Source organism: Lycium ferocissimum, chromosome 9 (assembly GCF_029784015.1).
Source record: "Lycium ferocissimum isolate CSIRO_LF1 chromosome 9, AGI_CSIRO_Lferr_CH_V1, whole genome shotgun sequence".
Classification (NCBI taxonomy): Eukaryota; Viridiplantae; Streptophyta; class Magnoliopsida; order Solanales; family Solanaceae; genus Lycium; species Lycium ferocissimum.
In genome coordinates, this window is record NC_081350.1 from 61,476,865 (window position 1) to 61,504,370 (window position 27,506).

Genomic DNA, 27,506 nt, shown 5'->3' on the forward strand with positions numbered 1-27,506 from the left:
TGCTTTGGATTGTCAGGAGAAGAATACGTTCGTTCTAGGGGTTGGGGAAAGTGAAAAGTGGAATAAGAACTGAACATGACATATTAACTGCGTCGGGATATTCTACGGTCCGTATAAAGTTATATGGCCCGTATAACTTGGCCGTATTTGACAATAATTCAATCCTAGAAACTAAAATTTCCCAAATGAGTTACACAGACTGACATACGGTCTGTATATTATTATATGGTCCGTATAACATTATATGATCCTCATCGAAGTTTTTCCCAACCTTAGCAGAAATTTAAAATCTCCACCTGGGTTACACGGACTAGTTATATGGTCCGTATAATAATATATGGTCTGTATAATTGGTCGTATAAATGGGATTTTGCTGAACTGAGACGAATTTATTTCCCACTCTTCTCATTTGGTCTTCTATGTCTCAAATCATGAATGTAACCTAGTTTAAAGGTACAAGGTGTTACACCTAGTTACATCATAATCTAGCATAATCCCTATCAATTTCATCATTTATAAGCCTAGATAGCAAAACCATCAAAACCCACTTTTAATCTTCCATTACTAAGGAACTAACAAGAAAAGAGGAATTCCAAGATGATTAGGATTAATGAAATAGCAAGAGGATTAGGAGAACTTACCACCAAGAATCTTCACCAATAATCTTCAAGAAAGTTCCCATGAGCTCTAATTTCGGAAATGGTATTAAATGATAGACTAAGGGCTTTTAACACTTCACTAAATAAACTCACTGCCCGTCTCCTGCTTCCGCGACACCTAAGTCGCTCCAGCGGTCAAGCCCAAATGCCTGAATCGCTCCAGCGGCAGGGTGACCGCTCCAGCGAAACTGTTGTCGCGGTGTTGCTACCGCCAAAGCGGCCACTAGACATCAGAAATCACATCGAGTTTCACATTTCAATTCAATTTTTTAACTAATTCCCGAGGCCATCTGCTCACATACCACATACATAGACATACAAAAAAACACGCTACGAAATTGCTCGTGGCCTCGAAATTCCCAGTGGAGGTCTCATTGACCGAGTCAACCCCCGATACCCTAATTCCAATTTCCCAACTCAAGTCCCAAAATGCATCCGAGTGCATTGGGAACCGAACCAAATATACACACAAGTTCCAAACGACCATCCGGACCTCTCGGATTCGACGAATTTTCGAAAAAGATTCGTTTACCCAAAAGTCAACTTTGGGTCAGCTCTTTTCGCTTAAAGTCCATATTTCACAAAAAGTCGCCCAAATCAGGTCTAGACACCTTGAGAAGCGTGTCAACGGTCACTTCGGGTCAAAGTGGGCTAATCAAGCTCGGAAAGGGGCGAAAATGCCGAAAAGACTATAATGACCAAACAGGTCGTTACAAGATGTTCAACAGCCAGTTGTACTTGAGGGGCGTTATGAACGATAACCAATCTTTCTTTTGAAGTAGAAGATTGATCTCTGTTGCAACATCTTCTACAACAGATTAGTAAAGTTGTCTTTCATTGGAGTGTTGGGAGTTGTCACATTAGTGCCAGCAAACAGGTGCTTAATGTAGTAGTTGAGTTTCTATCTCTCTACTTGATGCATAGTTAATTTCTAATCTTTTCTTTTGGTTGGAGCCATTTTATCTACCCACAAGAGACAAATAGAAATCATCGAACTCGGGGGAAAAGAAGAAAAAAGAGGGGTGAGGCCGTGAGAGCCTGGGGGAAAAATGGCTACCAAAATGCTGTTAGTGCGAATCGAACTCGGACACATGAAGAACAAGATATTCAGAACTATCCTCCTAAATCAGTGGCACCAAAATTGCTTTGATTATAGTGGGTGCCATTGAACACATTTATACAATTTTTCACTGATATTTACATACAAGCTTAGAATTTTTGCCGAAGCGTGCAGGTGGCGAGGCATTCCTACCTCATAAGGTAAATCTGCCCCTCTGGGTAGAGTGTATGCAAACTTTACTCCTACCTTGTGAGGTAGAGAGACTGTTTCTACAACATATTTTCTACATGGAAGTAAATTCAGATGACTAACATTGTTAAGCAACTGTCCTTTATATATATATATATATATATATCAACCCTGAGAAGTGAAAACATGTGAATAGATTCATCTGCATATGACATCAACCTTTACACACATTATTCTGCAGGATGTAGAATACTCACTCTATGTCAAAGTATCTGATCATGTTCCAATGTCTCCGAGAAAATAGCTTTACATTATGCTGCAAGCAAAAACAATCATATTAGGAATGCAATTGAAAGACGAATAGTTCAATGTTAACTCCATGAGACATAATATTCGTTTGGGGTTCATTCTCAGGAGTCACTAAAATAACGTCCCAACTACCCCCTCTAAAGGTTCAAATATTCTGCAGCTAATTATCTTAAATAAACGAACAAGCAATCACGAATAGGTAAAAGAAAAAAGTTAGCCAATCACGATTTTATATATATATAGTCTCTCCTGTTATAAGTCTGTGTTCAACAAACCACTGAAACCAATAAAAATTGTATATTGTATACTTGATGAAGTATTTATACCTTCAAATCAAGTAACCAAATGAGTAGAAAGTTAATCTCAATAGGAGTAGAAAATCTGAAAATTTTAGTCTCCAAACAAAATACAAGTTCCTTTTTTATTTCTGGAAGCACTTTTATTTCTTACGGAAAAGGACCTAAAATAACCTCGAACTATTAGAGTTGGTATAAAAATACCCTCCATCCACCTTTGAGCTTTCAAATACCCATGTCGTCCATCTATGGGGTCTAATATACCCCTGCCCTCCACCTACGGAGTCTAACATACCCTTATTTCTAACAGCCCATTTCATTAATGACCTGGCAGCATTTAATTGGTTACCCCATATAATTAAATATTCTAATTAATTTTAAATTATGTCGACCGGATCCCAATCCACGTATCCGACAAACCCGACTTGCCCCAGATTAAATAAGGCTAAAAAGGAAGCAATTTTATCAAATTATCACTTGTTTTACGCTAGAAACAATAAAAATTGGTACGCTAATGCTTATTTCAAGCACTAATAACAGGCTGCATAATAGTTTATCCACTGTTCGCTCAGTTATTCTCATCCAGCTAATAACCCTTGTATAACCTTCTAAAAGGAAGAGCAATTTAACAAAGACCAAAAGAAAAGGAAAAAATAGTTAAACTTAGAAAAAAAAATCAGTATGCAATAAGTGATGGGTAACCATTTCCTTTCACGCTTACCAGGAAATACTTATGGTATACTTGGGGCGGGGCGGGTTTGTCGAGTAGGTGGGTTGGGATCCAGTCAATATAGTTTAAAATTGATTAGATTAGTTAATTATATGGGGTAATCAATTAAATGCTACCACTTCATAAATGAAATGGGGACGGTTAGAAATAAGGGTATATTAGACTCCGTAGGTGGAAGGCAGGGGTATATTAGACCCCATAGGTAATGACAGAGGTATTTGGGGGCTCAAAGGTGGATCGAAGGTATTTTTATATCAATTCTAATAGTTTGAGAATATTTTAGGCCCTTTTCCGTATTTCTTAAAACACTTTTTTTCCCTTCTTTTAACCTTCTGTAATCAATGAACAGAAAGGGATGAACACAGAAATAATATTAAATTCCTTAAGTTTGTTATAATTCTGTGTTCAACAAACCACAAAAACAAATAAAAATGAACCAGTAAACTAGAAACAAACAAAAACGAAATGAAAATGCAAGGATTGTAAATATCCGAGACCACAGAATTCACTATGTGTACTAAAGGAATTTAATCCCCTCACTGTACCTGAGGTTATGGATTACTTCCTCCCAGGATAAAACAGATATACCTGTCGTAGGAGTAGCGGTACCTCAAACGCCAACGATTTCGTTGAACTCAAGAACGGTAACAAATCACACACTGAATCAGTTTTGATTTTCGGAGAAATATGCAGAATGCAAATGATTTCGAAATGGTTTTTTCAGTATCCAAAAATGAGGCATTGCCTCTGTATTTATAGCCTAAACAGTGCCTGTTCAGAATAAGCAGAGTGTCTGTTTGTAGACAAAGGTGTTTGTTAGGAAAGGCCTTGCCTTTTTCGGAAATTAAAATAAAAAAATAGTCGTTGGGAAATTTCCGCACAAATAATAAAAAAAACACTCAATATCTTATTCGCGGAAAATAATACTAGAAATGAAAAAATGAATTAAACAAATTTTTTCTAAAAAGATTATCAATTAATCAGATCATTTGACCTAAATCCGAAGCCGAGCCGAGCAACTATGACGGCATGAGAGGAGTCCCTCTTTTCAACCCTTTAAGAGCTAGAAAAAGTGTTTTCTAATATAAGCACATAAATCTCCCTTTCTACCACCATGTGGTACAAAGCTCCTTTCCAAAGGAACTTTACTTTAACTTCATTTTCCCTCCATTTTCTTTTCCCTCCATTTCTCATTCACATCAATATAGCTACCTTCAATCATTAGCTAGCTTTAACATCTTCTCCCACTGTTTTCAGGTGTTCTTAAGAGAGGGAGAGAAATGAGTGAAGAAGCAGTTGTGGCTTCTACTGGATTTCCCTCTCGCCCTCCCACTTATTTTCGCTTTAGTTGTATTGAGGGGAAGCAAGAAAGAGATGCGAGTGAAAGAGTGATGCATGTTCGAGGTCTAGCGGAGATGTCGAGTCTTAAATTAGGACTCTTCAAATCCCTTTTTTTTATTAATCGTGGTATTCGGGCCAACTTACGAGCACTTCGACTAGTTCCACAGGATACCACCTCCCACCTGCAATAGTGTCACGACCTATTTTCACTAAGTCGTGCGGGCACCTACCTTTCCCACCTCGGTAGGCGAACCCTTATTCCAACAATCAAAATTATATAAATAAAGCGGAAGAAGATAAAATAACGTAAGTCTCACGATAATAATATAAAGAAATATAGAAATAATGAGAATCCAACCCCAGTATCTGGTCAGTCATACAAGAGCATCTAACTAATACTATAAGTCTGAATCATAATAATACATAGTAGCCTAAAAGATCATGTCCCAGAATGAAACAAGACATAAGGATAAAAAGAGTCATCAGCATCGATCGTCCTCATGCTCATCCTGAAGGACTCGAATCGAAATCCTCGAATATTAGCCACGAAGAGTAGAAATCGATCTCGAGTGGTACTCGCATTCATAAAAGAATGCAGCAAGTGTAGGTCAAGATACAAACAACGAAAATCGGTAGGTATCATAGGCCGACTAAGACTAGATAACGTATATAAAGACAACAAGCAAGAAAAACATATAAACCAACAAGTACAAGTCAATATGAATCCATATCCACAGAACAAGTCATCTTTTATGTTATAGCATCTAAACCCAATTGTGCCAAGTCTTAGTATAATCAATCCGAATCAGTACATCACAGTAGTATCACAACAATCAACAGGAACCAAGATATAATGCAATGCAATAATGTATGTAGGATGAATGCAATGCATATGCACTTTTGTACAACATGTCCCGACGGAGTAACTCCACGTCTCGGCGATCATGACCCATGGGGGACCCGCGAAGTCCATGTACCACTCGCCCGAATATAACCTCGGATCACGAGCACACTCTCACGATCCCGCAAAGACCTCGGCATCGGACACTCCATCGTTCCCTGCAAGAAACCTCGGCAACAAACACTCATCTCTCTTACCCTCTCCGCAAAGACCCTGAGGCTACACTCTCACATATCATCATTAGTGCCATAACCATGCATATATCAATGTATCATGGAAATGCATATGAGTATGATGAAATGTAATGTTAAAAACCAATTCAATCCGAAACGGTACCACACATGGAATACAAGTAATATCAAGAATAAGGCTACACAAAAAGCCACAATGGAATCACCATTCTCATCTCCATATCAATCAAGTAAAGCATCGCAATATCATAGTCATGATATAGCATTAGTCACGTATACTCAATGTCTCAAGTGGCAACGAGCACAAAAAAATAAATCAATATAAGTCAACAACACAACGGGATGTGTAGCCCCCAAATCATACAACAAGGTCCAACCTAAGAAAATATCTAACCCAACTTGATACCCGCAGTTTATATGCATTCTCCGACAATATCATCTAAACATACGCTTCGCTAATCAAAGTCTCACCATAAGGTAAACCGTAACCTACCTCAATGCCGAACAGGTGTCACGAAATTTCACGCCAAAGCTTTTTCCTTCTGAAGTGCTTCCGTCAAGTTGCATCTCACGTTACACAATTTGGTTTTTTTGAAAGAGGGCGAATGTTGTCCAGCTTCTAATATCTCATTAATTAATGTAGGAATAAGCGAGAGAAATATGTATCTTCTTTGCATAGCTAAAATAAATTAATGTTGCACCTATCGACCAACGTAAAGAGGTGAGTTGTGCAATATATAGTAAATCACGGTGTATGTCCATCAAGTTGAAGTGATATAATTATAGAGGGACCGCATGTCCAACCGCACTCTTAAATTCTTAATTGGAATATTCATCAAACTAGTATAGAGCACCGCACTATAGCACCTTCCACTTGGAAATGCATAGTGGACCGTGGGTTCCACTAATGATAGCAATTCATCTCTTAAAATACACCAACCCATATTCTTGCTTGGTCATTTACGTAAAATTGTCAAAAAATCACGTGTCAATCATAGCAACTAACTTAATGCTTATCCCTCTCTCCATTAATTCCACAATTAATCTTTACTCTCCCGCTTTATTCCGACATTTAACCAATTGCACACATAATTAATGATAATAACAAGAAGTTATACGGTTTCCTACCATTAATCCGTAGTTCTCATCTCACAATTTACCTATGGCTTGGACGAATTTAAATATATCTAGTAGAGGAGAATTCTTAACTTATATTTCAAGAAATACTCTCCTTCAACCTTACTTTACTCGAAGAAATCTCTGAGTTGTATCATTCAGCTTTTGTTGGTGACGTTTTTGAATTAGCCAAAAGAGATTGATTGGTGCATAGATATATACAACCATTCGAACTGATTATCACTAAAAAGGGTCTCGTGACCGGCCCAACAAAAAAAGGGATTTAAATGGGTCTACAAAATTAATAACTTTATGCTTACCATTCATTTTCAAACGTGTCCACTAGTACATAGCAATAGTCTTATGTTGCTGCATACATCCACTTTGTCCTCCACTATAGTACCAATGAAACCTTAATTTAATGCCTAGCTTAATGTAATGATAAAACATACCATGTGCTGTAATCCAACTCTTTTACAAAGCACAAATATTTTATCCTCTTGTGTACGCATGGAATCATGATGTGTACTCCTAATCCCTTTAATTAAAGAATGCCACATAACAATATATATAAATTTGTCATGCTAGTTCTTTACCACGTTAGGGGGGTGACATCCAAAATAATTCATCCACTTAATCCATAATCAAATAATTAACTTCCCACTAAGTTCATCAAATAACCATTTACGCATAATTAATTTCTTAAGCACACTTCACATACTTGTTAATTAAATAACCGAATCACCCGTTATCGCGTACTATAGAAAGCAAGATTAGACCACGAAAAGGGTGTTTTAGGAATATTAGGCCTAAAAGTGCTAAACGACCAAATGGGTCGTTACATTAGATACCAATTAAACAATCGCTCGTCCTCGAGCGACATGAGAGAATGAACGCTGACGGTTACTAAAGAATCTTTAATAGGACAATGCGGAAAACCTCTATGGAATACGCCATAAACACTGCTCTTTCTCCTTACTAGTCGGAACTCCCTCTAACTTAGATAAAAGACCTAATTTTCATATTTCCAAATTCAAAATTTTCCCCCATCCCTCGCTTCCGAATATAACCATTGCTTTTGTCAAAAATGTTCTAATCCTATATAACCAAACCTATGAACGTTATCGATAGGCCTCACAATTTTTCTTAGAACCACACCAACCTTAGAATAAGACGCAAACCTTGCCCACTCGAATCGGTAAAGTATTCTGATTTCACTAACCCTTCTTTCACCATTCTTAAATTTTCTTTCGTCGAAGTACCCTTGCCAAAAATCCTTAATGGAAATAATTTCCCTTTCTCCTTAGTTCATAAGTTCACTAACGTGATCACTGATATCTAAAAGTATTTCACCATTAGTGCTAGTCACACCTTCATCATTCTGTCACCGTAAATAATTCCATTGACCCACGCCTTATTCGATAGTCCTCAAAAGGTGCTTACATATGAATAACCGACCTTTACTTAACTATACCTAAATTAGTCAAATATAAGGTATAAGTCACTGTATTGTAGACTTAGGGTAGATAATTTACTTTAAAGTACTTGGCACGTCTTTCTATATTTCTTATGTGTATAAGTACCAATACAAATTATTTCTTGTCAGTATAGATTTCTTAACCGTACTTATATAACGTAATTAATTGATTCTTGATTTGTATATCATGGCTTTGACGTATTACAGATTTGTTATCGGTTATATACGTCTATTCTTAATCACGTATTTTTATTTTTTATTTTTTTTTTATTTTTTTTTTTTATATTTTTTTTTTTCTTTCTGCTCATTTGATTTTTGTGGCCGACAAGCTTTATAAAAAGCAGTTCGCTCCACTTTCAAAAAGGCTTTTACCCTTCGTAAAACCCCGATGGCCGACAACTTTATGAAAGGAGGCATCCTCTTTCCAAAAGCAAAAGCGACGGCATCTTCAAGATCGGCCGTCCACTTGGATTAAGCAATTTATAGGGAAGAGATGATGTACATGAAGTGACTACACTAGCCGACCTTCGTTCGTGCACTCTTCGTTCATATAGAACCGATCTTTGCGTATATGCCTCTAGGATCCTTCCTTACGAACCCAATTAAAGAAAGAATGCAAGGTAATTCAAGCCACTACACTATCGATCATCGGTATGATTTCGCTTTTGATGCGCTAACAATCCTTTGATGATGGACTCTTTGAAGATCCATTTTATTCATCTTTTTATAACCCTACCCTAGGTGATGGTCATATTCGAATATCTATTTGTATACACTAATAGTATTTGTTCTAAATAAATTAGCTAATGTATTATAATGTTATGGGTGCGGGGATGTGGAGCGAAACGAGCGGTGGATTTGGATTAAGTACCCAATTACTTGGGCGAACCGAGAACTGGGAATTGTTGTCATGTGACAACAATCAAGAAAAGATAATTATAACGGAAAAAGGGAAGCAAAAAATGTTGTCTCGAGAAGCAATTTCAAAGTGTTTTTACATGCCAATAAATCAAGCAGCCAAGGAACTCAATATTGGGGTGACACTTTTGAAGATAAGATGTATGGATTTGGGAATTCGAAGGTGGCCACATAGGAAGTTAATGAGTCTTCAAACCCTAATCAAGAATGTTAAGGTTCACTCTCTATATACACATCTTCTTTACACTCTTGTTTCAAATAAAAAAAAAAAATTCACCTTTTAGTTTATGTAATAATATTATATTCTCTTAATATTTCGTTTAGAAAAGAACGTTAAGATATTCTCTATATAGACATGTTACCCTTGTTTCGATGATGAATATTTGCGGGGAATTGAAGAGGGGGGAAGGAAATGGTATGGAACGAAGTGGAAGGATGTGATAGATTCATTAGAGGAAGAGAAGAAAAGGATGGAGGAAATCCCAGACATGGAACTTGAGGAGAAAACAAAGAAATTAAGGCAATCTTGTTTCAAGGCTAACCACAAGAAGAGAAAGCTTATGGGTATGGCAGAATTGCAGGCTTCTTTTGATACTTACTGCGATAGTGGTCCAGCGGATAATAATGCTCGCTATTGGTTATGGCCATAGAGAGGAAGATGATGAAGATGAAGTCATTAAGTCTCTTCTTGCCGATCGTTTCAACTCCCCAGCCCAACCTTGCATGATTGAACTTTGCTTTTTTTTTTTTTTTTTTTTGGTGTGTTCCTATTAGCTACTCGAAGAAAGTAGTTGGGACAATGGTAAAATGTCTTTGATTTGAGTGGTGAAATCAATCTCTTTAAAACTTCCATTTGTGTAGACCGTCGATATCACGGAGCTCTTGAAATGCAGTTCCTTTTCTTTTCAATAAAAGGCGAATAAACCTAAAATGTTTAATTAAAGGCGAACAAACCTAAAATGATCAATTAAAGGCGAACTAGCCTAAATGCGGTGCTTGATCTATGATTATTAATGAGGCAGTGCCAATGATTTGGGGATTTTCTACCCTTCCAAAATCCACGTCTAAAAAGTTCCTGCACTCAAAGAAATTTGTGAGTTTCAAATTTAATCGGTATTAAGTTGGCTTTGCCCTTTGCTTTATCTGAATCTTGCAATTGCTGACACTAGCTGGAGGAGGAATCAGGTCAAAAGTAGTTCATATGTGCAAGGAAAATAAAATTAAGATTTCTAATAATGTGACCGAAGCCTATGTAAGCCTATAATTAAATCCTATTATAAGGTGGACAAACCCAAATAAATAATGAAGTCCTATTATAAGGTGGACAATCCTAAAATAAAATAATTAGATACTTTGAATAATTCGTTCGTTAAATGACCACTCCACTACATCTATACCCTATTCTCACCTTTTCAATTCCTTCAACCAACCTTACAATAACGAGCCTAACCGCGACTCCACACAGCTGAAACTTCAGGTCATAGCTAGAAACCGAACTTAGTCATGCATCTAAATTAGGACAACACAGCTCGTATTGTACCACAACATGTGGGAAACAACCGTTCGCACAAGAATTTAAGGACGAACTCTCATCATCCGGAAGAAGGTAAAACAGAGAAGTTCAGATACCAATTGGGATCAACTAGATACCAATTTGAATGAAGTAGCACGAAATAATGAAAGAATCGATTTTCCTAGATGTCCCATAGCCTCCCAATTATAAGTGTGGCGCGCAACACACCCATAAGTAGGACTCACTAGACATTGCTCTTGTACTTATAGACCGGGTAACCTAGGCTCTGATACCAACTTGTCACGACCTATTTTCACTAAGTCGTGCGGGCACCTACCTTTCCCACCTCGGTAGGCGAACCCTTATTCCAACAATCAAAATTATATAAATAAAGCGGAAGAAGATAAAATAACGTAAGTCTCACGATAATAATATAAAGAAATATAGAAATAATGAGAATCCAACCCCCATATATCTCGGTCGGTCATACAAGAGCATCTAACTAATACTATAAGTCACGAATCATAATAATACATAGTAGCCTAAAAGATCATGTCCCGTAATGAAACAAGACATAAGGATAAAAAAGAGTCATCGGCATCGATCGTCCTCATACTCATCCCGAAGGACTCGAATCGAAATCCTCGAATATTAGCCACGAAGAGTAGAAATCGATCTCGCCTGGGTGTACTCGCATTCATAAAAGAATGCGACAAGTGTAAATCAAGACAAACAACAGTAATCGGTAGGTATCATAGGCCGACTAAGACTAGATAACGTATATAAAGACAACAAGCAAGAAAAACATATAAACCAACAAGTACAAGTCAATATGAATCCATATCCACGGAACAAGTCATCTTTTATGTTATAGCATCTAAACCCAATTGTGCCAAGTCTTAGTATAATCAATCCGAATCGGTACATCACGTAGTATCACAACAATCAACGGAACCAAGATATAATGCAATGCAATAATGTATGTAGGATGAATGCAATGCATATGCGTTTGTACAACATGTCCGGACGGAGTAACTCCACGTCTCGGCGATCATGACCCATGGGGGACCCGCGAAGTCCATGTACCACTCGCTCCGAATATAACCTCGGATCACGAGCACACTCGCGATCCCGGCAAAGACCTCGGCATCGGACACTCCATCGTTCCCGCAAGAAACCTCGGGCAACAAACACTCATCTCTCTTTTACCCTCCTCCGGTAAAGACCTCGGAGGCTACACTCTCTCACATATCATCATTAGTGCCATAACCATGCATATATCAATGTATCATGGAAATGCATATGAGTATGATGAAATGTAATGTTAAAAACCAATTCAATCCGAAACGGTACCACACATGGAATACAAGTAATATCAGCAATAAGGCTACACAAAAAGCCACAATGGAATCACCATTCTCATCTCCATATCAATCAAGTAAAGCATCGCAATATCATAGTCATGATATAGCATTAGTCACAGATACTCAATGTCTCAAGTGGCAACGAGCACAAAAAAATAAATCAATATAAGTCAACAACACAACGGGATGTGTAGCCCCCAAATCATACAACAAGGTCCAACCTAAGAAAATATCTAACCCAACTTGATACCCGCAGTTTATATGCATTCTCCGACAATATCATCTAAACATACGCTTCGCTAATCAAAGTCTCACCATAAGGTAAACCGTAACCTACCTCAATGCCGAACAAAAAAGTCACGAAATTTCACGCCAAAGCTTTTTCCTTCAAGTGCTTCCGTCAAGTTGCATCTCACGTTATCGCTTTGGTTTTTTGAAAGAGAGCGTAATGTTGTCCGCTTCTAATATCTCATTAATTAATGTAGGAATAAGCAGAGAAATATGTATCTTCTTTGCATAGCTAAAATAAATTAATGTTGCACCTATCGACCAACGTAAAGAGGTGAGTTGTGCAATATATAGTAAATCACGGTGTATGTCCATCAAGTTGAAGTGATATAATTATAGAGGACCGCATGTCCAACCGCACTCTTAAATTCTTAATTGGAATATTCATCAAACTAGTATAGAGCACCGCACTATAGCACCTTCCACTTGGAAATGCATAGTGGACCGTGGGTTCCACTAATGATAGCAATTCATCTCTTAAAATACACCAACCCATATTCTTGCTTGGTCATTTACGAAAATTGTCAAAAAATCACGTGTCAATCATAGCAACTAACTTAATGCTTATCCCTCTCTCCATTAATTCCACAATTAATCTTTACTCTCCCGCTTTATTCCGATATTTAACCAATTGCACACATAATTAATGATAATAACAAGAAGTTATACGGTTTCCTACCATTAATCCGGTAGTTCTCATCTCACAATTTACCTATGGCTTGGACGAATTTAAATATATCTAGTAGAGGAGAATTCTTAACTTATATTTCAAGAAATACTCTCCTTCAACCTTACTTTACTCGAAGAAATCTCTCGAGTTGTATCATTCGGCTTTTGTTGGTGACGTTTTTGAATTAGCCAAAGAGATTGATTGGTGCATAGATATATACAACCATTCGAACTGATTATCACTAAAAAGGGTCTCGTGACCGGCCCAACAAAAAAGGGATTTAAATGGGTCTACAAAATTAATAACTTTATGCTTACCATTCATTTTCAAAACGTGTCCACTAGTACATAGCAATAGTCTTATGTTGCTGCATACATCCACTTTGTCCTCCACTATAGTACCAATGAAACCTTAATTTAATGCCTAGCTTAATGTAATGATAAAACATACCATGTGCTGTAATCCAACTCTTTTACAAAGCACAAATATTTTATCCTCTTGTGTACGCATGGAATCATGATGTGTACTCCTAATCCCTTTAATTAAAGAATGCCACATAACAATATATATAAATTTGTCATGCTAGTTGCGCCACGTTAGGGGGGTGACATCCAAAATAATTCATCCACTTAATCCATAATCAAATAATTAACTTCCCACTAAGTTCATCAAATAACCATTTACGCATAATTAATTTCTTAAGCACACTTCACATACTTGTTAATTAAATAACCGAATCACCCGTTATCGCAGACTATAGAAAGCAAGATTAGACCACGAAAAGGGTGTTTTAGGAATATTAGGCCTAAAAGTGCTAAACGACCAAATGGGTCGTTACAAATAGGTATTTAGTAACTCTACCCGCCAAGGCTAGAACAGATGGGAAGAAATTACCTAATATTTTTTTGTATCTGTTGGGATATGAACTTGAAACCTCATGGTTCTTAACCGACTTCGTTGACCACTAGGCTGCACCCTTTGTTTTGTACATATATCTATTTTGTTGCAATACTTGGGAAAATAGTAAACATAGTATTATATAGTTATTATTCTTGAGCCATGAACAATAACATGACATTATGGTTGTCGAAAAAACAATGTTTTCTCAAGGTTATTTCATATGAAAAATAATGAATTTTTCACATGTGTTATACTGAAAACTCACCAGATGTCCAAAGTACATCTGACATCATAAGCAAAGAACTAAAGTTGTAACGTTTTAAGTATAATCCAGATGTGATGCCAGATGAATAATGCGTGAAATAAAATACTGAGGGTCATTTGCACTTTCGTCCCTATTTTTTGTTGGTCTTTAATTTTTGGCCTTCTAATGGGTTGATCTTTAATTTTTTTTTTTTTCCCTTCAAAATCGAACTTATGCCTAGAGGGATTTACGCATCATAATATCTACAGTATGTCAGCGCCCTTAAAGAACTTAAAGAGTGGCTGATTTTTTCAACATACTGGAACAATTTAAGGGACTTTACATAGGAGAGGATGTTTTCTGGAGGCTGGGAAATAACAAAGGACTGCTCAAAGTTAGTTTAGCTTATAGGATGATGAATTAATCAATTTAACAGATTACCAATTGGTCCTGGAAACACATTTGGAGACCCAAAATTCCACATAATGTTTGTTGTTCTGTGTGGCTTTTAGCTAAAGAAGCAATTCTTATACAGGATAATTTGATGAAAAGGAGGATAATTTTATGCTCTAGATGTTTCCTATGTGGAGAAACAGCAGAGACAGTTAACCATCTATTCCTACATTGTAAGTTTACACAACAGCTTTGGAGAATATTTTTAAATCTCAAAGGTATAGCCTGGACCATGCCTAACAAGGTTTCAGAGGCTCTAAAGAATTGGGAAGAGGCAGGATTACAAGCAAAGAACAGAAACAGATGGAGAATTGTCCCTGCCAGCAGATGGTGGGCAATATAGAAGGAGAGAAATTCCAGATGTTTTGAGAGTATGGAGAATGGAGTGCAGAAGGTCAAGTTGAATTGTATTTTATTGCTTTGTTTTTTGTGTAACCAGGCTTACTCAGATAATATTGTTACCATTATTGATGTATTAAATTCAATATAGGATTAGAACAGTAGAGTCTTGGAGTACTTTTGTAGATATGGTTTCAGTACAACCTATGTACTGTTTTACTCATATGAAATACAATACAGTTTAAAAAAAAAAAAAAAAGAGCAATAATTAAAGTCAGCCCCTTTGAAGGGCAAAAATTAAATACCAAACCATTTGAAGGGCAAACCGTGCAATTACTTGACTGATGAGTGGGAAAGAGATATTAATGTGGCCCCTGGACTGGGTAGAATATACGAATCCCAAGGAACAAATGAAACAGTCTGTTGGAGTCGAATTAGAAAAGATAAATCATAATTAAAGAATGTAATGTGTTTTCCAGTAATTGAGACTGCAGGGCGGGAAACTGTGAATTCACTCTATGAGAAATTTAGTGTTAGAATCTCTGTCTGAATGGCTGCAGTTTGATAATACCCAACACAGAAAATTGATTTCCATATTCAAAATCTAATAAAGATATGTTTTGTCAATGTGTAATAAAGCATCTCTTTCGATGTTTTACATAAAAATAAATATGTGGATTCGATAAGAAAACATACAAATGAGATCGTTCACCATTTACTCATATGAGTATTTTAAAAAAAAAAAAAAATATATATATATATATATATATATATAGATACACATGAAATGAATTCAGCATTATCTAACAGAAATAAAAAGAAAAAAGCAGAGATGCGTAAAAACTATTGGAAATGAGGTAAAACCAGTACAATAATAAATATTATTTATTAGTAAAAATAAAATAATAGCACTTGAAAAATAGAATATTACTATGATAATATTTTTAGAGTAAATACATAAATTGGCTTAAGTCGTGCTAAACATTGTCCTAATTAGAAACTATTTCAACAATATGAAATATTTTCAAGATTAAAGAAGCTCGCCTCTAAATTTAATTAGAGGATACAGAAATCAACAAAATTAAACAATACCTACAAGTTTTAGAAGAATAAAGTTAAAAGACAACATAGAGGGCTGGTCAAAAAACTAAGGAAAGAAAGCTAGTTTAGGAGAGAGAACATCTGAGTGGTAAGAGCAAAAGAAAGATATCTGATGTCTTTTGATGGATGAGTCTATAGGCTTTAACAGAAAATAGTTACTTGTCAAGTGACAAGCTTGGTTGACAAATAGTTTTCATGCATAGTGTCACATTTTCATTCACTTGTCACTCTATTTATATTTAGGACACTTATTCACAATTGTCAAGTGGTAAAATATTTGAAATATTACTACAATCTCATACTATTTCAAAGATTTTTATGACGAAAAGTAACATTTGCTGGAATTGCATTCCCAAATTGCTATAGGTTTGGTGTCTTTTGGCCTATGATTAAACTTAGACTAATAAAATTTAGCTTATAGAATTATTGGTGAAATATAAATTCTATGAACCAATAATTCTTATGGTAAGCTAGAGACCAATAATTCTTATGGTAAGCCAGAGACTTTATCAGTCACATCTTAACCTCCGTAATTTTGTTGTTCAACACGGTTTTGTGCCAATAGGTCATGCACATGCCTGGTTATTCATGAGAGCTCAAGAGACTAGACCAACATCTCATAAGAGCGGCCCCACTCCACTTCTCATATAGGTGAATTCATCCGGTATTCAAGTGTATACTTTTTTAAATACACCATCCTTAAGGAATATGAATTAAATAACTCATTCTCACAATTAGTAGCAGTTCAAGCACTCTCTTTTAGTGCGCAGTGCCAAAGTACTTGACTTGCTATTACCCATATGAACCTACTTCATGAGATCTCCAATCACATAGGTTGAATTACTATCTCTATTGACATTCATATCGGCCTTAACACCATCTATCTTGAAGTTTGAAGAATTAATTTTCTTCCCACAAGTTTAGTCAGAGAATCAGCCATATTCATTTCTGACTTCACATAATTAATGGAAATTATTCCATCTCTTAACAACTATTTAACGACAGCATATCTCAATTTCATGTGTCTGCTCTTACAATTATAAGATTTATTCTTAGAATAGTTGGGATTGTAATAATATTTCAAATATTTTGCCACTTGACAATTGTGAATATGTGTCATAAATATAAATTAGAGCGGCAAGTGAATGAAAATGTGGCATTATGTATGAAAACTATTTGCCAACTAAGCTTTCCACTTGGCATTCTCTTAAAGCCTATAAATAGGGCTTAGTTCATTCTTCAAAAGACATCAATCACATATCTTTGTTCTCCCGTTACCACTCACACGTTCTCTCTCCGAAACTAGCTTTCTTACTATCTTTTTACTAGTCCTTTTTGTTGTCTTTTTACTTTGTTCTTTTAAAACTTGCTAATATTATTTAGATTTCTCTAGTTCATGTATTCTCTAGTTAAATTTAGTAATCCTCTAATTAATTTTTTTACCAGTCCTTTTTGTTGTCTTTTAACACTGAAATGAAGAGAAACAACATGAAGGAAGGAAGTAGATTAAGGTGAAATGGAAAAAGATGAGCCTCACCCTAGCGTCTTTTGTCTTCGCTCTTCAGCGACAACTAATCCACAAGGGGAGACCAATTTAGGGCAAACAACATGGAGCAACTTTTTCCAGCGGAAGTCTCTTTCATTCTGCTTATAATTTTGAAAAGAGAAGAATTAGTAATAGATTAGAATAAAGATGTAACTGATAGAGGGAGAAAGCTAGAGAAATAGAATTTCTGCAATACATTGTTGATAATAATTTAATAGAAAATGACACATTACTTTACTTGAAAGTATATAACACTGAATCACATGTGCCTGTATCATGGAATATTAAGTGAAAACAACTTCAGGAATAGCCCAATTATCGAGGGTAACAGATGACTCTTTTGTGAGCATTATATATATATATATATATATAAGATTCACAAACTTTTTTTTTTTTAATAAGGTAACACTCTCATCAATTGCTAACCCCTCCATCCTTTAGAAGAAGATTACTAAGCCTAAAAGGTCATAAGATTCACTAACCTTTTGGGTTTAGTTGATCTTCTTGTAAAGGATAGAGGGGCTAGCAATTCATGAGAATATTTTTCGAATGATTTCTTCACACTAATTGGGATTATAACGTGGGGATTCAAACCCTCACCAACAAAGTGAAAATTCAGGTAGTCAACCAACTGATCTACTAGATGCCTATGATTTCCTCATACACTATATTATATGTAGAATGATCATTTGTATCAATGATCATTTGTATCTTCTTGACGAAGATGCTCCAATACGATGTGCTCATCGTATTGGATCGGGATGGGTGAAGTGGAGGCTCGCCTCTGGGTACTGCGCAATAAAAATGTATCGTCCAGGCTTAAAGGTAAGTTTTACAAAGTGGTGGTTAGATCGACGTTAATGTATGGGACAGAGTGATGGCTAATCAAGAATGCCCATATTTAGAAGATGAAGGTAGCGGAAATGAGGATGCTTAGATGGACGTGTGGGCATACCTGGAGAGATATGATTAGGAACGAAGTTATATACGGCACAAGGTGGGAGAGGCATCAGCGGAGAACAAAATGAGGGAAGCGCGGCTGAGATGGTTGGGGCATGTGAAGAAGAAAGTGTGAGGATGCGTGAGTGAGTAGCTGTGAGAGGTTGGCCGTTGCAAGGGTAGGAGAGGTAGAGGTAGAGGTAGGCCGAAGAAGAAATGGGAGAAGGTGATTAGACAGGACATAGATGAGGACCTGACTAGGAAGGTATGAAGGTCGAGGATTAAGGTAGAAGGCTAGTAGGTAGTTGTGTGTTGTCACACCCTGTGTGGGAGACGGGGATAGCCCCTCTTCTCAACTTTCCCTTTTAGTGGTAGTATTCAATTATCGCGTAGTCTCCTATGATTTGATGTGTATTCCTATTTTTGCTGCATATCCTTTGTATCTTGCTATTTTGATGTCTCATTTTTTGAGCCGGGAGTCTTTCAGAAATAGCCTCTCTTTCGAAAACAGCCTCTCCAACTCTCATTAAATACAAGTTGGTAATGTCTCATAAAAACTGCTTTTACATGTGCGTCAACCTCCTGCAATGCTTCTTGTTTACCTGAATTTGGTACTAAGTATGAATGCAGATAAATAAATATATAATCAAAATTTAGACACATCCCACTAAGCTAAAGATGAAGGAAAAAAAAAAAAAGGGAAAAATTTACCATCATTTTCTTCTGATGAAGTACTTCCTCTTTCAATCGGCACCTGCAACTATTTGACATTCCGATAATTTGTAGAGGGTAATGGTTGAATCTTCTAACATGCTAATACTTTTATAATTCTAAGACCACGGCATAAACTTCTTTGCTGCTCTGCTGGGAGAATCATTAAAAAAACATAATAACTTCTGCAATAACAGAAATGATCTTCATTCATCTGATTAAGTGAGGACAAAGGATGAAGGTACTGCTAAAAGGAAAAGAGTAACAGAACTCAACCTATCCATAAAGACAAATAACTTTTGCAATAACAAAAATGGCTTTCATTCCTCTGATGCACTCATGGCAAAAGATGGAGCCTGGAGGTACTTGCTGAAAGGAAAGGAATAACAGAACTCAATCTATCAGTATCATGTAGCACCTGCCTTACATTTTAACTCTGATATTACAAAAGAGCATAATAAATGAAAAGATAGAAAGACAGACAGGAAGGAGTACGGATATGTAACATTCAGAAATAAATAAGTTTCCTACCTCTTCGGCATCTCGTAATCATCCATATCTCCTTTTAGCTCTCGGTATAAAAAGTACCATGTTCCAATATCCAAAGACGCTGCAAAAGCATTTTCCAAGGGTCATGGTAAGCATATTATTAGATGTCGTGTCAAACAGAATATTTGTTATTTGGGTACTTTTAAGCTGTTGGGTTTTCTCCATTACTTAACTCGTTGCTGGTAACTTTCAGAATACCAAGCTTTAGACACATTATAACCATATCTCATAATACATGATTTGCAAGAAATAAACAGAACAGCCAACCAAATTAAAGTAACACAAATTAGTCTACCGGTACTTGAGAAAATATGCATTAAACTTTGTCGGATAAAATGAAGATCATCCACATCATTTGGCTTTGTGAAATTTTCTTCGTTTATCATATGCTAGGAGAAGCAGTTGACATGATAATACAAAATGAACATGAGTTCATACATCACACAATATGAAGATTAAGTAATGCCATTCTAACACTAAAAATTCAATAAACTAATAAAACATTGAAATAATGAGAGTTAAACAATCAAATAGTGCCTCGCAAAAGGTTTCATTTTCATTACACGCCTTAGGTGTATCATATCACTCTACAACAGCGTTATAATAGTGAGAATCATTTATGGGAATCACATATTACATAAAGTACTCACAAGAGAGAAAACAAAAACGGAGAAGAGAAGAATCCAAAGAAAACACTAACTTTCAATTCCACACAGGCGAAGTAAGAACTTTAATTACAAACATTATGTACCTCTTTACCATGCTATACCCACAAGTTTATGTCGATGGGTCTATGTTCTCTGATTTTAGTTAAATTTGTTGGTGAAAAGTACCATTAGTTCCGACCTTGTTCTTATAAGAACGTTGAATAATGAAAAAGATAATGTATGTTTAGCAGAATGGAAGTTGTCGCAATGCAATTATGAAAGAAAGTAGTTCACACCTCCCCAAAAGCAATTATGTTATTGACAACCCTGAACTCATATAAGATACTTTATAATGGAAGTTTCCAAGTTATTGCGTTTTTGGGTATTTAACAGCGCGCTATTGTGTCTCTACCTTTAAATATTGCTCTAATGGAGGTGCCACAGTTTAGGGTCTTTCTTGGCAAGTTCCATATCCATGCCCTTGAAACTTCAATTGGCTGTTGAGCGGAACCTTCATCTGCAAAAACCTGCAGAAATCACTTTATTAGTTCTCAAAGAAATTAATTACAGACTTTGGTCTTCAAAAGACACAGCTTAGACGTGACATGCATGGAAATGGTTGCGTGACGGAATACATTATTTATCGCAAGGAGAATGACACTGTATTGTCGTGAAAATAAGAATAGAGGGTTAAATTCACCTCATTTACTTGGAAGTATGTTCCATTGAGTGGAAATCTTCCCCAATTTGTTGTTCGACACGGAATCTGAAGATGGTCTTTTGAGTTAGTTTTTATTGGATAAATAACTTCCAAAGGTAGGCAAAAATTAGAATGTCGAAAGTTTTCCAACCATGAGGATATCCCAATCCAGAAGTAATCATTAAGTCCTAAAGAATTTCTCACCAGAAGTGTCCCACAAATGGGCAGTGCACAAGCATCCCGCATTGGCAGGGTCCGGGGAAGGACAGAACCCTAAAAGGTGTGATGCAAGCATTAGGTGACTACATCCATGGCTCAAACCCAAGACTTATAGGTCACACACAGTTGTTCCAAGGCTCCTCTTCTGAAGTGTCCCACAAAAAGTTTGAATATTGGCTTCAGGTCCTATATTTAATGCAGCGACCTTGTTTTGAGTTCCATTGCAGTAACAGAATTTACACTTCACGGCCTTGTTTAGAGTTTCGTCAAAGTTGCAGCATTGGCACTTCTCTTTTATAGGTTCTTCTGAAGCTACATTTCCTGTACCAAGTAGAAAACCATGCCCTATTAACAATAGGGTTCTTGAATTACAAGTGTGAGTTCACTGTGATTCTCCATCATAGACCACATTTTCGTGCATTTTTTTTTTTTGGAAATAAGTCCATTCAAGTTAAGGGTGTCAAGTGGGCCGGGTTGGGCCGGGCCGGGCCATTTTAAGGTGGGCCACAAGGGGCCGGGTCGGGGCCGGGCCGGGCCGTAAGTTAGGGGGCCGGGCTGGGGGCCGGGCTTGGAGAGGGAAAAGGGTGTCCGGCCCAGCCCACCCCGGATAGGGGCTACACCTCGGGCTAACCGGGCCGGGCCGGGTTATAGTTAGTGGGCGGGATTTTTTTTTTTTTTTTTAAGTTCTAATACAAAAATAGACATTTACATTTACTAATAATAATAAAATTAACATTTACATCTAATGATAAAATTGCTAAATTAAAAAAATATTTAGTCGTCGTCAAATTCAAAAAGCTAGCCGTTGTAAATTTAAAAAATTAGTCGTTGCTAATTTTATTTGAACCCCTAAATTTATGAATAACTTCACTTTGGTCATATTTTCAAACTATAAATACCCTCCATTCTTCTTCATTTTCACACAATTTTTCCACAATTCTCTCTTTATCTAAATTTGTCATTCAACTAGTGTACATTACTTTACCTCCACCTTCTCCTTGAGTTCGAAGACTTCAAGTGCGGTGTGGATGCATTTTGAGCGAGTAAATGAGGAACATGTTAAATGTCAACATTATGGTGACATATATCTCCACAAGTCTGGAGCGTCGAGTATTATCCTATTAGGGGGGTGGGGGGGGGGGGGGGGGTACCGGTGTGTTGCGTAGACACTTGTGAAAAGGCATGAAATTGAACTGAATGATTTATCAAAGGTATATTTGTTGAGATAAGTACTATCACAATCTAATATATACTATCTACTGAAATGTATCAAAGGTATATTTGTTGAGAAAACAAGATTGTCTAGCTTTAAAATACAATTTTTAAAGAAAACTAAAGTGCTTTCAAAAAAAGAGACTCCTAATTTATTAGGATATAATGTTTTTAAAATACTTATTATTAGTAATAAATGTAGTACTTATCTTTTTTTTTCTTTTTTCTTTTTTAATTTGAAGTGGGCTGGGCCGGTGCCCCGGTGGGCCATCAACCGGGCTACTGGTGGGCCGGGCTGGTGGGCTGTCCACCTTGTCCGGCCCAGCCCCCTAATAAAGCCCACCTAGCCTAGCCCCTTACACTTTTTAGTGGGTTTGGGGGTAAGGGCGGTGGTGGCGTTTACGTCGGGTTCGGGCTGGCCCGGCCCACTTGACACCCTTAATTCAAGTATCTTCCAATATCATGACTTTTTATGAAGCCAATGACCTTGTGTCCTTATAGCAAGTAGATATGGGCAAGGGTCTTCGGTTCTCGTTTCTCTAGCTGCATTTATAAGCTTTAGTCAACTTTACCAAATCAAAAGGCATGATTAAATAATTCTTTCATGTTGTTAACCTATCTTACCCCTTCTAATGGAGGATATGAATCTGGAAGTTCATAGCAGCAGCGCGTAGAAAAAAAAGAAGGAATGTTAATAGCAGTTATTTAAACGTGTTACCATTTTCTTCACTATCTACATAGGACTCTGGAATGCGCATCCCCTTTATTGGACTAAACTTCTTCCAGGATAACATATTCAGCTCAATAGTAAGACCCCCAATGTGCACACGTAGCTTTCCCAAGTAATGTCAATTTAAATGGTGAAAATAAAAGAAACTTATTACAAACTTACACTTGGTGCTCCGTCCTTAACCAACGAATATACTTCCATTTAGGCAAAGGTGCTTCTTGAGTGGCAATGGCCAAAGCGTTAGACAAATCAGTGTCTTTTATTGAGAGATCACTCTCATCTATGTAACTCAACAAATTTTCCATGAACTTCTTTTAATCAAATGTGATAGTAGGTATATCTTTTTTGATAAAGGATATACCTAGGATCACATTTGATTGCAAAACATTCACGGTAGGTATACCACTGGCACAATAATCTTCAAAGTCTATTTCTCCAATACATTCAAGTGTTGGATAGGTGATAAGCTCATTCCGGTGATCTCCCAATGTTGTGAATTTGAGGCTTCCCCAAAAGAAGAAACAAAATTGGCTTGAGTCAGAGCAGAACAACTGTCAGCATAGACTGCACTGTCTACAGTAGTATCGATATTTTCCCGCGGCGTGTTAGGGGCATGGGCGGAGCCACCTTCGGCGAAGCGTGGTCAGGTGCACACCCTTTGTCGGAAAATTACGCGGTGTACATAGGTTAAATGTTAGCTACAATGAGTATAAATTTAATTTTGCACACCTTTAACACAAGTAAGAAGAAAATTTGCACACCCTTCACCAAATTTCTGGCTCTGCCAATGGTTAGGGGAACACTTACACTGCATCAATGTTCAATAGGCTTACTTAACACAAGAATATTGTACTGTTTCTACATATTTCTATGAACATGCTTTAGTTTCTGAATGTTTAAAAAAGAGTGAACCTTAAGAAAATTACCAAAACCCCAGTTGCCTAGAAGCAACTTTCGTTTTGGTTGTTCAAGATTTCCATGCAAGAATGAATTTTAAGAAGAATTCAAAAACCCCAATTGCCAAAAAGCAATTTCCACTGTGATTATACAAGATTTAGCTATGAAGAAACGATCTTTTGCCTCTAATATTCCTGTGCTAAATTTCATATCTATTGTGTGCCTACTGAGCTAAAATCTGGATTTGCTTCTTATAATCTTAGTTATGTGTTTCTTTTGCTATGCTTTTGTATTCTGATGAGTTTGATTGAATTTATCAGGGTTCAATCAAAGGGTTCAAACTCATGACGGCCCTAATTCGCACCTTACGAGTGACGTTCTTACCACTTGACCAGAGCCCTGGAGCCAAATATAACATATGTTGCTCTGACTCTCCAAGAACATTGCCGCACCCGTACCGAATCCTCAAAAGAATGCATTACTTTTGAAGGATCCGACACAATCCTCAAAAGAATGCATTACTTTTGAAGGATCCGACACGCCCCCGACAACATTTTTAAAGAGTCGGAGGCGACATAAATAGAACTTAAATCCTTATCTTCATATGAATATCTTGCACAAGCATAACCACAATCCATGAATGACAAGAACAGTTTATCATATAAGGCAAGTTAAGAAAATAGAAGCTTCAGGTGCACAAAAAACTTACAAAAATGATCATTATAAGTTGATGCTGAAGAGGTTATAGTAAACTTACAAGGACAAAAAACAGAATTTACTGGTATTTAGCAGGTCTAAATGATTCGAAAACGCATTAGTACAAAAAACTTTAACTTGCCTTTGGAATATTGGGGTTTGAATTCGAATGGCTACCTAATAATTTTAAATGCACAAATAATTGAAATATTTGAATGTTGATTCCTAGACAAGTTATAAAGAATTTGAAATGGAAGCTAAATTAGAGGATCTGAAGGACTACCCTTTTGGAATCCTGATATTAAAGCTGTAACTAGGAACTGATCTTACATGGACAGTCCAACAATTTAAGCATTTGAATCTAGACCAGGACATATTTTATATAAGTGATACCAATTAATTTGAACCAAGTTTTAGTCATTTTTGCACGTTTAATTTAGGTCCAAAACTTGATTTGGAGTCTTTTTTTCTTGATAGAGATTTATATGCCAATACGAAATGTAGAGAGTTTTTGGTGCTAGAGAAACAAAAAATTTAAATAATATTGGACTAAAGACAGGCTTAAATGGAGCGACAAGGACAATAAGGATTCATTTATCCATCTCAATTCTTCTTATCTTGGTTGTTGGTGATTCCTTTGACTAGCAGCAGATTGTTTACATTCAGTTTGATATGTTACAATAATTTGGCGTGATATTCCCTTTTAAAAGATATAAGGAGTCGTCTTTATCTAACAAAAATGAAAGGAGAGGAAATTTGAGGATTGGGACACAAAGAGTAGAGAGCACGAATGCTCCCATGGAGATGTTCTTGTACTATTGTTGGCAGCAATATGTAAAGTATTACAGACTAGTGGTGTTGCAGCCTAATATGGCTGATGCAGGTATAGAAACACACACGACCCCACCCCCCAAAACCAAAAAAAAGGGGCTTAATACATCAACAACCCCTACACTTGCCACTAAATTTCATTTAGATACTCGAACTACAGCTTGTTCCAATTGAACACCTGAACAAATGATAAAGTGTTCCTATTAGGCACTTTTGCGCGTGTTTTCAAGTTTCCACTACATAGAAAAGTTAATCACTTAAAATATGTCACCTCCTTTAATTATACACATCAGCCCCAATTGAAACATGCATGTATTCACTTTCACTCTTTGTATATACAAGAAATGCAAGAATCAGACCGATGAACAAAGAGAGCAGCTCCATTTTTTATGCCATTACATGAATATTCAAGATGTTCTTATGAATCTAATTCAAATATAGACCATCTTTAAAATTAGTATGCTCCAATGATGGTGCACAAAAAAGTTAAGTCACTCAGATCTTTCGAAAAAACATGCAAGAAGAATTTTAGACCAGTTCCACCATTAAAGAAACCATCCACCCTAAAAGAGTACTTTCTTACATAATTAAAATCACAAAATACTGTATATTTTAAACTACGTTATGCAGCCATGTTGCCTCTCTACCCCCACAAATAGTTAGGAGTAAGGTCTGAGTATATCTTATCTTTTTCAAACTCCACTTGTGGAATTATATTGGGTATGTTGTTGTTGTACGCAGCCATATATGAAATCTAAAACTAAGGGATATTCACCAAATTTTCATTACCGACAAATCAATGAAACAAACTCATAAGGAATGGAGAAAGAACTCATCAAAAACAAGCAAATCAAATTAGAGGAAAAAAAGAAAACACTAATACTATTGAAGAGAAAAAAAGAAGAAACAGCAGAAAAGAAGCTAAACACTAACCTGTTTCAATCTTGAAAGATCTGAAAAATTGAAAGAGATTGAGAGTTGAAAGTAAGGTCGCTTGAAATTCTCTGCCTTTTGAGTATACGACCATGCAATTTCTGCTATACACACGTGGATATAAAGCCCTTCCACGTGTTTAACAGCCAATTAAATAGGGCCAGAAAGGGCCAAAATTTACAGGCCTGAACTGTACTCTCTAGGCTGCTTTTTGTACAACTATGTGATGTGTGATCATGGGCAATTGGTGCGAATGCCCTTCAAATGCGCTGGTCTTTAATTTTTGCCCCCGTAATGCATGGTCTTTAATATTTGCCCTTTTAAGCTAAAAGATAATAAGAAAAAGACTTTACTACCCCTACCCATAACATATAAAAATTTGAAAGTCTCAGATAACGAACCCCAAACATCCAATTAAACCTATCCATCATTTCAACAACAAACCTTTCAATCGTTCCATCGTTCCAACATTTCACCGGAGAAATCTCCATTGATTTTCTTTGCTACAACATCGAAAAAGATAAAATACATAATATATAGTGTTTCAATTGAATGTAATTCAACTTAATTTGATGCTTTATTAAGTTTAGATTTGTTAATATTTGAAAATAACAACAAATCATCTTCTATGAACTAAACAATCGATATGCGGTTGAGATTCACATTACGAATCATAATTTTACTCAACAACATAGAATTGATCAAATTTATTGCTTTGTTTTGATTTTGATTAGTTTATACGTTCCATTTGATTAGTATACAATGCTCAATGACTTAGACTTGAAATTATAGTAACTTCGGTTGAAAAAAAAATAATCGGGCAAAAGTTACGAACAA

At 36.4% G+C, this 27,506-nt stretch overlaps 1 protein-coding gene across 4 annotated transcripts; it reads right to left on the reverse strand.

The window, feature by feature from the left end:
* Positions 1-1,819: 1,819 nt before the first annotated feature.
* LOC132031439 (uncharacterized) lies at positions 1,820-26,858 on the reverse strand. 4 transcript variants are annotated; one of them, XM_059421405.1, is made up of 10 exons: positions 26,670-26,858; positions 21,495-21,691; positions 21,356-21,424; positions 21,152-21,217; positions 20,864-20,978; positions 19,787-19,865; positions 19,532-19,624; positions 19,256-19,440; positions 17,597-17,703; positions 1,820-2,224 (listed from the first exon to the last, which is right to left on the reverse strand). In XM_059421405.1, exons 1-7 carry the CDS (start codon positions 26,761-26,763, stop codon positions 19,576-19,578), a joined length of 669 nt encoding a protein of 222 aa, XP_059277388.1. In that variant the 5' UTR covers positions 26,764-26,858; the 3' UTR covers positions 1,820-2,224; positions 17,597-17,703; positions 19,256-19,440; positions 19,532-19,575. The 4 variants fall into 4 exon arrangements, with proteins under 4 accessions (XP_059277388.1, XP_059277389.1, XP_059277387.1 ...); XM_059421406.1 differs by lacking the exon at positions 1,820-2,224 and adding an exon at positions 18,561-19,146 and having other exon boundaries at positions 17,379-17,703; XM_059421404.1 differs by lacking the exon at positions 1,820-2,224 and having other exon boundaries at positions 17,379-17,703.
* Between the last annotated feature and the right edge of the window lie 648 nt (positions 26,859-27,506).